At 47.2% G+C, this 13,293-nt stretch overlaps 1 protein-coding gene across 1 annotated transcript in view; it reads right to left on the reverse strand.

Annotated features, from left to right (window-relative positions):
• The window catches only part of LOC113431871 (phosphatidylinositol 4,5-bisphosphate 3-kinase catalytic subunit alpha isoform-like), a 30,623-nt gene extending 24,577 nt beyond the window's left edge, over window positions 1-6,046 (reverse strand). The window contains 8 exon segments of the mRNA XM_087944935.1: window positions 929-1,050; window positions 1,198-1,304; window positions 2,779-2,915; window positions 2,918-2,949; window positions 4,270-4,339; window positions 4,342-4,372; window positions 5,883-5,977; window positions 5,980-6,046. Coding sequence (XP_087801061.1) covers window positions 929-1,050; window positions 1,198-1,304; window positions 2,779-2,915; window positions 2,918-2,949; window positions 4,270-4,339; window positions 4,342-4,372; window positions 5,883-5,977; window positions 5,980-6,046 — 661 coding nt within the window.
• Between the last annotated feature and the right edge of the window lie 7,247 nt (window positions 6,047-13,293).

Below are 13,293 nucleotides of genomic sequence, written 5' to 3' on the forward strand. Positions count from 1 at the left end.
TTCTCTACACTTCTTCTCTACTCTTCTCTAACTTCTTCTCTCTTCTCTAATCTTCTCTTTCCTCTCCTCTGCACTTCTCTTCTCTACTCTTCTCTACACTTCTTTCTCTACTCTTCTCTACACTTCTTCTCTACTCTTCTCTACACTTCTCTTTCCTCTCCTCTGCACTTCTCTTCTGTATTCTTCTCTACACTTCTCTACTCTTCTCTACACTTCTCTACTCTTCTCTACACTTCTCTACTCTTCTCTACTCTTCTCTACACTTCTTCTCTACTCTTCTCTACACTTCTACTCTTCTCTTCTCTACTCTTCTCTACACTTCTCTTCTCTATTCTTCTCTACTCTTCTCTTTTTCCTCTCCTCTGCACTTCTCTTCTCTACTCTTCTCTTCTCTATTCTTCTCTACACTTCTGTTCTCTTCTTTCCTCTCCTCTTCCCTTCTCTTCTCTACACTTCTCTTCTCTTCTCTACACTTCTCTTCCCTTCTGTTCTGTTCTGTTCTGTTCTCTTCTCTTCTCTACTCTTCTCTAAGTTTCAACCTCTTTTTGTAAAGCGGTGACCCAAACTGACGCTGGATTCCAGGTGTGGCCTTACTAAGGCTTTATAAAGTGGTACTAACTTGATAGTAGGTCCCCAGCCTCCTAATCCTCTTTATTGCTCTTCTCTGCACTCTTTCCAAAGTCTCAACATCTTTTGGTTTTTTTAATATCCCAGTGACCAAAATTGGGTCCAGTCCTCCAAAGGGGTCGAACCAAGGCCTTATTAAAAGGGGGTATTAATTCTTGACACGATAGGTTTCCCCCCCGTTGGGGTCCCCTTACTCTCTTCTAATCCCTTTCTCTGCAACCTCCCCGTTCCAGAGGATAAGAGAGAAAACCCCAAAGAAAACTAGACCTCCCCGTACCGCCGACCCAGTTCTGCCACTCACCGTCTCCGTTCTTAAAAATGATCTCGTGGTTCGTGAAGAGCAGTTCGGACATGATGTCCGGATTCTCCCAGTTGAGCCACAAGGGACGCTTGGCCGAGGACATGATCCGGCACTCGTCCAGCCTGCAGGAGAGGAAAGGCCGAGGGCGGTGGGGGTTGGGGGGTGGGGCCCAGCTAGAAGACCCCCCCCCATTCCCCATTCCGGCCTGCCTTCCTGCCGCCCCACCCTCCCCCTCCCAAGGAGCCCTGCCCGGTGGGGGGGGGTCTCACCGGAGGTTGCCCAACTGGTGGACGGGGTTGAGGGGGCAGATGAATCCTTGGAGGGCCTCCATGTAGTCGGGCCGCCTCATCTGCTCCACCAGGAACTTCATCTGCATCTGAATAGAATCAACAGAGGGGGGAAGGGAAGGGACCTTGGAGGTCTTCTAGTCCAAACCCCCCCGCCCGCCCCGGCTCAGGCAGGATCCGCGATGGCGAACCTACAACCCAGTGAGCCGCCGGCCAACTTACCTGCCCTGCGCATGCCGCCCAGGTGATGTTCAGCCTCTCGGAGGCTCGCGGGCGGCCGGCGCAGGCTTCGCAGGCTGAAAAAAAATAGGCCCGTTTTCATCGCTTCCGGTATTTCCGGAAATACCAGAAGTGACCAAACGGGCCCATTTTTCGGCTCTGCAAAGCCTGTAGAAGCCTGCAGAAGCCTTCCTCAAGCCCAGATCTGGGAGGCCGGAAAAATAAAGGCCTCAAAATGGCCAGAATTAGCTGGGAGACGCAGTGCAGGTAAGTGGGCAGGGGGCATGTGGGGTGAAGCGTTTGCGCATTGCCTTCTGGGTATATATATATATATATATATATATATATATATATATATATTCCTTTTCCTTTCGGTTCTCTTTGCTGGCTATAGAGGGGAGAGAATGTTGGGCTTGACACGTTCCTAAAGTGGGAGGAGTGGTTAGATAGTGAGGATTGTTTAGGCTAAGCGGTTCTTCTTTTCCGTGGGAACGAAAGGTCGAGATGGATGACGCCAAGGCCGACGTGGATTTACCGCTATTGGGGGAAACGGGACTTTCGGCCGGTCTGTTTCTCATTCCCAAATATTACGCGGTAGTGCGCGATCCGGAAGGACGACCGATTTTTTTTGCCCACGGGATGCTTATCCGAATAAAAGAAATGGGCGTGGGGACCCAGGGTGGGGATACGAACCAACTAAGTCCCCCCAAAAACAGGCGAACCCCATTTTTATTCCTTCAACTTGGCTTCAAAGCTCCAGATATCCTTGACCGGAAACCAAACAAAACAAAAAACTCCCCCACAAACAGTTACGAAAAGGAGGAAAGGCCGTTTAAACTAAAAAAAAAAAAAAATACCGATCAATTATAAATAGAAAAAATAACACAACAACACAAACCACACTGAAGCCATTAAGGGAACCAGGCAAGATAAGGGCTTGATGTCCACAGATATTGGAACACACACTGGGAAGGACGCCAAACTCAAGAGAGGAATGGACAGGCTAGAGATATTTCCATGCTTTGTTTCCAGCACTGGCCCATACGCACGTCCATCCTTTTCACAAGTTCTCACAGCTGCAGTCCATGAAGGGGATCAGGGCCCTTTCCTCCCCCCCCCGTAGACCACGCTATTCACATTGCTCCCTTATGCGTTCCTCCCTGGATTTCATCGCTTGGAAAGTCTGTGCATGCCCCTCTCGGGCAGCAACCAGGCACCGAGAGTCACGGGTGTGTGTGTGTGTGTGTGTGTCTCTCTCTTCTGACAACTCCAACTCCTTCTCCTCCTTCGAGGCGATCCCTCCGCCCGCTCGGCCGTCCTCCGTCCCCTTTCCCAGGAAGTTACCTTCTGAGTCTCGTCCTTCTTCTCCTGCTTGAGGATGTCAGTGAGGTTGATGAGCTTCTCCATGGCTTCCACCTGTCGGTTCAGGTGCTTCAGGTACATCCCGCAGCCACGGCAGAAGGCCTCCAGCATCAACCCAAGCGCTGGGAAATAGGCTTGCTGTGCATCTCCGACCTGGGGAGGACACAACCGCTGTGAGTTGCCAACACCCCCCGAAAAAGGGTGGATTTAAATGAACCAGGTGGGGCGACCGTTGTGAGTCCCGGCTTCAACAAGAGGGCCGTAATTACGGTTAGTCCATGACCTGCAACAACTCAACACTACCACGGGCATGTCAACTCATAAAACATTTCCTGGGCCTGTTTTAGTAGTTGCCATTAAAACGGGGTGGGTGGGTGGGTGGGGAGGAAGGAAGGAAATCTGGAAGGGCAGGGCAGCAGTTGGAAAGCTGAAAGTCCTTCCAACTCTTTATCTTTAAAAGATTGGAACTCAACTACCGGAGCTTTTGCAGAGCGAGAGAGAGGAGGAACAGATGGGTCCACTGCCTGTGTGGATGTGCAGAAGGCAGAGGAGAGGAGAGCAGTGGAAATCTATGGGCCGGACCTCGGGACGGAGCTCCAGGGGCAGAGCCTGGCCGCCGTCAGCCCTCCGACGGAGAGTCAACAGCCTCCCAGGTCTGGAGGGGCTGACGAGGAAGAGGAGGAACAGCCGGGTCTAGTGCCTGATGCACAGAAAGCAAAGGAGAGGAGAGCAAGTGGAAATCTCACGGGCCGGACCTCGGGACGGAGCTCCAGGGGCAGAGCCTGGGCCGGCCGTCAGCCCTCCGACGGAGAGTCAACAGCCTCCCAGGTCTGGAGGGGGGCTGATGAGGAAGAGGAGGAACAGATGGGTCCACTGCCTGTGTGGATGTGCAGAAGGCAGAGGAGAGGAGAGCAGTGGAAGTCTATGGGCCGGACCTCGGGACGGAGCTCCAGGGCAGAGCCTGGGCCGGCCGTCAGCTCCTCCGACGGAGAGTCAACAGCCTCCCAGGTCTGGAGGGGGCTGACGAGGAAGAGGAGGAACAGCCGGGTCTAGTGCCTGATGCACAGAAAGCAAAGGAGAGGAGAGCAAGTGGAAATCTACGGGCCGGACCTCGGGACGGAGCTCCAGGGGCAGAGCCTGGGCCGGTCGCCAGCCCTCCGACGGAGAGTCAACAGCATCCCAGGTCTGGAGGGGGCTGATGAGGAAGAGGAGGAACAGCCGGGTCTAGTGCCTGATGCACAGAAAGCAAAGGAGAGGAGAGCAAGTGGAAATCTACGGGCCGGACCTCGGGACGGGAGCTCCGAGGAAAAAGGGAACGGAACTGGCACAGAGAGAGAGAGAGACAGAGCCAATCTGGCGAGCGACATGATTGCTACCTGTCCATCTCCTGCAACCCCGCCCGCCCCCATGCTCCTCCTAGCCCCTCCCCCTCCAACCCCCCCACCTTCCCTCCACCACCTCATCTGGACTCACTTGAGATGCCAGAAGTAAAAATGGCCGATTCTCTGGTTGGTGAGAGCCTTCATGGTCAGGAAGCGAGCGAGGGGTTGTCCAGGTATTGCTCGTATTTCAGAACCTTTTTGGGGGTGGGTTGGGGTGAGGGGGCAAACAGAGGACAAGTTAGGGGTCTGCGCCGCAGAGGGTGAGGGGGGCAGACGCAGTGTAAAGTGGGAGGAGAGGGCAGAGCTGGTATCGGGGGAGGGGGGCAGGGGGGTGGAGCAAGGAAAGGGAAGGGAAGCCTATTTCCGGGAAAGGGTTTGCCCTGCCTGAGCCGGGCGGGGCGGGTTGATCTAGATGACCTCCCGAGTCCCCTTCCATACTCTCTTATTTCTGTTTCGCCAAAGAAGAGATCGAAGATTATTTTTGTTCCTTCCTCCTCCCCCCCGAAACAATGTAGGGTCTTCTGCCTCAGCAGGAGGGGGTTGGTCTAGATGACCTCCGAGGTCCCTTCCCAACTCCAGAATTTCCGTTTCCTAAGAAGGGATGGTGGAAGCTTATTTTTTTTCCCCCTTCAATTAATAACCCTTCCTGAGCGGAGGGGTTCATCTCGATGACCTCCGAGGTCCCTTTCCGACTCCGTTCTTCTGTTTTTATAGGAAGAGATTTGGAAACTATTTTTTTTTTTTGTGAAACCATATCGGGTCTGTCTGGGCGGAGGGGGTTGGTCTAGATGACCTCCCGAGGTCCCCTTCCCATCCGTTCTTCTGTTTTTATAAGAAGGGATTTGGAACCTTTTTTTTTTTTTTCTGAAACCATATCGGGTCTGTCTGGGCGGAGGGGTGGGGGTTGGTCTAGATGACCTCCCGAGGCCCCTTCCAAACTCTTGTTATTCTCTTTTATAAGAAGAAATTGGAAGCTTTTTTTTTTTTTTTTTTCCTGAAACCATATCGGGTCTTTCTGGGCGGAGGGGTAGGGGGTTGGTCTAGATGACCTCCCGAGGCCCCTTCCAAACTCTTGTTATTCTCTTTTATAAGAAGAAATTGGAAGCTATTTTTTTTTTTTTCCTGAAACCATATCGGGTCTCTCTGGGCGGAGAGGAGAGGGGTTGGTCTAGATGACCTCCGAGGCCCCTTCCAAACTCTTGTTATTCTCTTTTATAAGAAGAAATTGGAAGCTTTTTTTTTTTTTCCTGAAACCATATCGGGTCTCTCTGGGCAGAGAGGGGGTTGGTCTAGATGACCTCCCGAGGACCCTTCCAACCTCTTCCTATTCTCTTTTATAAGAAGAAATGGGAAGCTTATATTTCTACACACACCCCACCCCTCCGCGAAACCATATAGGGTCTCAAGCCTGAGCAGAGAGAGGAGGGGGGGCTGGTCTAGATGACCTCCGAGGGCCCTCTGGGATTCCGTGCATTTAAACCAACCCCTGGGGGTCACCGGATGTGACCTGGCAACGCTTCCTCCCCCGACCCACCCGCCACGTCCCATTCAAACTCACCCCCTTCGCCGTCCCAGCCACCGATCTCCTCCTCTCCCGGAAGGCCCCATTCCGAGCCCCGCCCCGCCCAGGAAACCCCACCCCACCCCTGAAATTAGGCCCCTCCCCCTCCCACCTGGCCTCGCTCAGGTGAGGGGCCTTCTCACCTGCACCAGCTGGATGAGGTACTGCGAGAGCTTGTCGTCCGTCAAACCTTTGACCAGGCACTTGAGTGCGAACTCCCGGATGACCGGATCGGGAAGTTGCAGTCCAACAGCTCCATGGAGAGCTCCGGCTTGATTAGCGGCCATTCCCGGAGGAGACAGTACATCTAGGGTAGGGGTGGGGAGGGTGGGGGTGGGGGTGGGGCGAGAAGAATGACGGCCATCAATTTGGGTGGGGGGGGGGTGGGGGTGTCTCCGGATTGCCAACGCGCTCGGCGCTCCTGGGCAGCGGAGGCGAGCTCTCGAGGATCGAGGACTCGGGCAGGACTATCGGAGAGTGGCGGGTGGGGGAGGGGCCTGCCTGCGGAGGTCGTGTGGGGGTGGGCTGCAGTGAGGAAGAAGCCCCTCCCCCACCCCCGAGGAGCGCGGGCGTGCAGGCACGGGCGACTCGGGAGTGAAGCTCGCAAAGTGATGGCTTTTCTCCCCGTCAAAGGGATAAAAGCCAGCCTGAGAGACCGGGGTTTTTTGCAGGAAGCAAGGAAGTTCTATGCCCTTCAAGCCTTGTGGAAGACTCGGGAGTTTTATCCCATAAGGGATAAAAGCCAGCCTGAGAGACCGGAGTTCTTTGCAGGAAGCAAGGAAGTCCCTGCCCTTCGAGCCTTGTGGAAGACTCGGGAGTTTTATCCCATAAGGGATAAAAGCCAGCCTGAGAGACCGGAGTTCTTTGCAGGAAGCAAGGAAGTCCCTGCCCTTCGAGCCTTGTGGAAGACTCGGGAGTTTTATCCCATAAGGGATAAAAGCCAGCCTGAGAGACCGGGTTTTTTTGCAGGAAGCAAGGAAGTTCTTGCCCTTCAAGCCTTGTGGAAGACTCGGGAGTTTTATCCCATAAGGGATAAAAGCCAGCCTGAGAGACCGGAGTTCTTTGCAGGAAGCAAAGAAGTTCTCGCCCTTCAAGCCTTGTGGAAGACTCGGGAGTTTTATCCCATAAGGGATAAAAGCCAGCCTGAGAGACCGGAGTTCTTTGCAGGAAGCAAAGAAGTTCTTGCCCTTCAAGCCTTGTGGAAGACTCGGGAGTTTTATCCCATAAGGGATAAAAGCCAGCCTGAGAGACCGGGGTTTTTTTGCAGGAAGCAAGGAAGTCCCTGACCTTCGAGCCTTGTGGAAGACTCGGGAGTTTTATCCCGTAGGGATAAAAGCCAGCCTGAGAGACCGGGGTTTTTTTGCAGGAAGCAAGGAAGTTCTTGCCCTTCAAGCCTTGTGGAAGACTCGGGAGTTTTATCCCGTAAGGGATAAAAGCCAGCCTGAGAGACCGGGGTTCTTTGCAGGAAGCAAGGAAGTCCCTGACCTTCGAGCCTTGTGGAAGACTCGGGAGTTTTATCCCGTAAGTGATAAAAGCCAGCCTGAGAGACCGGGGTTTTTTTGCAGGAAGCAAGGAAGTTCTTGCCCTTCAAGCCTTGTGGAAGACTCGGGAGTTTTATCCCGCAAGGGATAAAAGCCAGCCTGAGAGACCAGGGGTTCTTTGCAGGAAGCAAGGAAGTCCCTGCCCTTCAAGCCTTGTGGAAGACTCGGGAGTTTTATCTCATAAGGGATAAAAACCAGCCTGAGAGACCAGAGTTCTTTGCAGGAAGCAAAGAAGTTCTATGCCCTTCAAGCCTTGTGGAAGACTCGGGAGTTTTATCCCATAAGGGATAAAAGCCAGCCTGAGAGACCGGAGTGCTTTGCAGGAAGCAAAGAAGTTCTATGCCCTTCGAGCCTTGTGGAAGACTCGGGAGTTTTATCCCGTAAGGGATAAAAGCCAGCCTGAGAGACCGGAGTTCTTTGCAGGAAGCAAAGAAGTTCTTGCCCTTCAAGCCTTGTGGAAGACTCGGGAGTTTTATCCCGTAAGGGATAAAAGCCAGCCTGAGAGACCGGAGTTCTTTGCAGGAAGCAAGGAAGTCCCTGCCCTTCGAGCCTTGTGGAAGACTCGGGAGTTTTATCCCGTAAGGGATAAAAGCCAGCCTGAGAGACCGGAGTTCTTTGCAGGAAGCAAGGAAGTCCCTGCCCTTCGAGCCTTGTGGAAGACTCGGGAGTTTTATCCCGTAAGGGATAAAAGCCAGCCTGAGAGACCGGGGTTCTTTGCAGGAAGCAAAGAAGTTCTTGCCCTTCAAGCCTTGTGGAAGACTCGGGAGTTTTATCCCGTAAGGGATAAAAGCCAGCCTGAGAGACCGGAGTTCTTTGCAGGAAGCAAGGAAGTCCCTGCCCTTCAAGCCTCGCGGGAAGCTCGGAAAAAAAAAATCTTGCTTGGTGTTCGGAGACTCTTTTGTGTTGGGAGGTGTTTCTTAGTAACTTTATCTCGGGGTTCTTGGCAGCCTTGCGCCACCTTTTTAAAAAAAGATGGGGAGCTTCTTGGGCTGAAATGATACAGCGTCTCCTGCCCAGGGCAGGGGGTTGGTCTAGATGACCTCTGAGGCCCCATCCGACTCTTGCTATTCTGTTTTTAAGAATAAAAGGGCCATCTAATCCAACCCCCTACCCTGAGCAGGACACCCTGTATTATTTCAGCCCAATAAGCTTCCCGTCCTTTTCTTAAAAACTGAATGACGGAATAATGGAAAAGAGATCAGAGCACAAACGACCCAGGAGATGACAGCACAAGATCCAGGATATCTCCACAACAAAACTCACAAGGCCATCACACAGCCCATTATACCAATAAGCTTCCCACCTTTTCTTAAAAACAAAATGACGGAATAATGGAAAAGAGATCAGAGCACAAACGACCCAGGAGATGACAGCACAAGATCCAGGATATCTCCACAACAAAACTCACAAGCCCATCACACAGCCCATTATACCAATAAGCTTCCCGTCCTTTTCTTAAAAACAGAATGACGGAATAATGGAAAAGAGATCAGAGCACAAACGACCCAGGAGATGACAGCACAAGATCCAGGATATCTCCACAACAAAACTCACAAGGCCATCACACAGCCCATTATACCAATAAGCTTCCCGTCCTTTTCTTAAAAACAGAATGACGGAATAATGGAAAAGAGATCAGAGCACAAACGACCCAGGAGATGACAGCACAGGATCCAGGATATCTCCACAACAAAACTCACAAGGCCATCACACAGCCCATTATACCAATAAGCTTCCCGTCCTTTTCTTAAAAACAGAATGACGGAATAATGGAAAAGAGATCAGAGCACAAACGACCCAGGAGATGACAGCACAGGATCCAGGATATCTCCACAACAAAACTCACAAGGCCATCACACAGCCCATTATACCAATAAGCTTCCCGTCCTTTTCTTAAAAGAGAATGACGGAAGGGGCCTCCGAAGCCATCTAGACCAACCCTCGCAAAATTCTCTCTTTAGGGGGGCAACATTTGAATTCTCTTTTTTAGAAACAAATATAAATATATATAAACATACATATACATATACATATACATATACATGTATGAAAACAGATATGTATAAATATATATAAATATAAATATTTGTTTTCTGAGGTTTTCGCGAGTATTTGTATGTGGATCTTTGGTTATTCGGGTTTTCTCCCGCGTAAAATTGGAAGTACTTCCAATTTTACGCGGGAAAAAATCCGAATAACCCCAGATCCAAATATAAATATACATATGAAGGTCTAGGTGTGTTTGGGTCTTTTCCCGTGTAAGATTAAGAGTATCTTGGCGACGTTTCGGCGAGGTCCGACTCGCCATCCTCAGGCGGGTGCCCTCGGCTTCGTGCCAGTGCAAGCAGTGTGTGATCGGAGCTGCCGTCTCTCTATAAATACTGGTGGGGGATGGGGCTGGTGTGCTGGGCTGGTTGGCTGCGCTGCTGCCTCTTGATTGGTGGATGGAGTTGATGTTGGTATAATGGGCTGTGTGATGGCCTTGTGAGTTTTGTTGTGGAGATATCCTGGATCTTGTGCTGTCATCTCCCTGGGTCGTTTGTGCTCTGATCTCTTTTCCATTATTCCGTCATTCTGTTTTTAAGAAAAGGACGGGAAGCTTATTGGTATAATGGGCTGTGTGATGGCCTCGTTAGTTTTGTTGTGGAGATATCCTGGATCTTGTGCTGTCATCTCCTGGGTCGCGTTTGTGCTCTGATCTCTTTTCCATTATTCCGTCATTCTGTTTTTAAGAAAAGAACGGGAAGCTTATTGGTATAATGGGCTGTGTGATGGCCTTGTGAGTTTTGTTGTGGAGATATCCTGGATCTTGTGCTATCATCTCCCTGGGTCGTTTGTGCTCTGATCTCTTTTCCATTATTCCGTCATTCTGTTTTTAAGAAAAGGACAGGAAGCTTATTGGTATAATGGGCTGTGTGATGGCCTTGTGAGTTTTGTTGTGGAGATATCCTGGATCCTGTGCTGTCATCTCCCTGGGTCCTTTGTGCTCTGATCTCTTTTCCATTATTCCATCATTCTGTTTTTAAGAAAAGGACAGGAAGCTTATTGGTATAATGGGCTGTGTGATGGCCTCGTGAGTTTTGTTGTGGAGATATCCTGGATCTTGTGCTGTCATCTCCCTGCGTCGTTTGTGCTCTGATCTCTTTTCCATTATTCCGTCATTCTGTTTTTAAGAAAAGGACGGGAAGCTTATTGGTATAATGGGCTGTGTGATGGCCTTGTGAGTTTTGTTGTGGAGATATCCTGGATCTTGTGCTGTCATCTCCTGGGTCGTTTGTGCTCTGATCTCTTTTCCATTATTCCGTCATTCTGTTTTTAAGAAAAGGACGGGAAGCTTATTGGTATAATGGGCTGTGTGATGGCCTTGTGAGTTTTGTTGTGGAGATATCCTGGATCTTGTGCTGTCATCTCCTGGGTCGTTTGTGCTCTGATCTCTTTTCCATTATTCCATCATTCTGTTTTTAAGAAAAGAACGGGAAGCTTATTGGTATAATGGGCTGTGTGATGGCCTTGTGAGTTTTGTTGTGGAGATATCCTGGATCTTGTGCTGTCATCTCCTGGGTCGTTTGTGCTCTGATCTCTTTTCCATTATTCCATCATTCTGTTTTTAAGAAAAGATGGGAAGCTTATTGGTATAATGGGCTGTGTGATGGCCTTGTGAGTTTTGTTGTGGAGATATCCTGGATCTTGTGCTGTCATCTCCCTGGGTCCTTTGTGCTCTGATCTCTTTTCCATTATTCCGTCATTCTGTTTTTAAGAAAAGACGGAAAGCTTATTGGTATAATGGGCTGTGTGATGGCCTTGTGAGTTTTGTTGTGGAGATATCCTGGATCTTGTGCTGTCATCTCCCTGGGTCGTTTGTGCTCTGATCTCTTTTCCATTATTCCGTCATTCTGTTTTTAAGAAAAGAACGGGAAGCTTATTGGTATAATGGGCTGTGTGATGGCCTCGTGAGTTTTGTTGTGGAGATATCCTGGATCTTGTGCTGTCATCTCCTGGGTCGTTTGTGCTCTGATCTCTTTTCCATTATTCCGTCATTCTGTTTTTAAGAAAAGGATGGGAAGCTTATTGGTATAATGGGCTGTGTGATGGCGTTGTGAGTTTTGTTGTGGAGATATCCTGGATCTTGTGCTGTCATCTCCTGGGTCGTTGGTTTTGTAGTGATCTCTTTTCCATTAGCCTCCTGTGTAGTAACGGCTTGGGTAATGGGCTGTGCGATGACCTTGTGAGACTTACTGCTGTGGTGTCCTGGGTCATTTGCTGTGTTGCAACTTCTTAGAGTTCTTGTGGTGTAATTTCCTGAGTTTTCGGATGTGATGTCCTGAGCGGGTGGCTGTGATGTAGCATTCTGGGTTTTAGTCTGGCTTTGAGTTTGGGGTCTGGGTCTGTGTTCTTGGCGTGTGTCAGCTCGTTTGGTTTTGGGGTCGGGGGGGGTGCGACAGCTGGCGAAGCAGCCGTGGTCTGTTTTCTGGATGGTGGTTGTCCTTCGTTTATAGGATGGGCTTGGGCCTGGGTCTGATGAGGGGGATCGGCGGTAATGTCCCGTGTTGTTTTGGGGTCTGTATTGTGTTCGTCTGTCACAATACAGAAGCCTGATGATGGCAGATGAGATTCTGCCGAAACGTTGCTACAACTTTAAAAGCACAACTACTATGACGTGGAAAATACCCGAACAAAGCCGAATGCCATATATATATATATATATATATATATATATATATATATATATATATATATATATATATATTTATATTTATATTTATATTTATATTTATATTTATATTTATATTTATATTTATATTTATATTTATATTTATATTTATATATATATATTCTGAGGTTCTCGCGGGTATTTGTATGTGGATCTTTGGTTATTCGGGTTTCTCACGTAGATTGAAGTATAGAAGTTCACATCATCTCAGCTTGTTGCTCAGCTCTGTGCTTCTCAGAGTGAATATGCATATATGTATATATTACTCTGAGAAGCACAGAGCCGAAGACACAAGCCTGAAGATGATGAATGAGACTTCATCAAACGTGCTCTAGATACTTCCAATCTTACGCGGAGAAAACCCGAATAACCAAAGATCCATATATATGTATAGAGAGCAGATATATGTATATATATGTATAGAGATATGTATATGTATATGTATATGTATATATATGTATGTATGTATATATATATATATATATATATATATATATATATATATATATATATATATATATATATATATACACACACATACATACATACATACACACATATATATACATATACATATACGTATACATATACATATATCTACAAAAACAAATATATATAAATATATATATATATATACACATACATATACATATACATATACATATATATATTCTACAAAACAAATATATATAAAATATATATATATATATATATATATATATATATATATATATATATATATATATATACACATACATCTACATCTATATCTACAAAAACAAATATATATAAATATATATATATATATACACATACGTATACATATACATATACATCTATGAAAACAAATATATATAAATATATATAAATATACATATAAATATATATACATATACATATACATCTACATCTACATATATATCTACAAAAACAAATATATATATCTACAAAAACAAATATATATAAATATACATATATATCTACGAAACCAAAAATATATAAATATTTATAAATATACATATACATATATATCTACGAAAACAAATATATATAAATATATATATAAATATAAATATACATATACATATATATCTACAAAAACAAATATATATAAATATAAATATACATATATATCTACGAAAACAAATATATATATAAATATATATAAATATACATATACATGTACATATATATCTCGAAAACAAATATATATAAATATATATAAATATAAATATACATATACATATATATCTATTTGAAAACAAATATATATGTACATATATACAATACATATACATATAT

This window comes from Notechis scutatus, chromosome Z (genome assembly GCF_049901735.1).
Source record: "Notechis scutatus isolate UNSWTSFEM ecotype Mainland chromosome Z, rNotScu1.2, whole genome shotgun sequence".
Taxonomy (NCBI): domain Eukaryota; kingdom Metazoa; phylum Chordata; class Lepidosauria; order Squamata; family Elapidae; genus Notechis; species Notechis scutatus.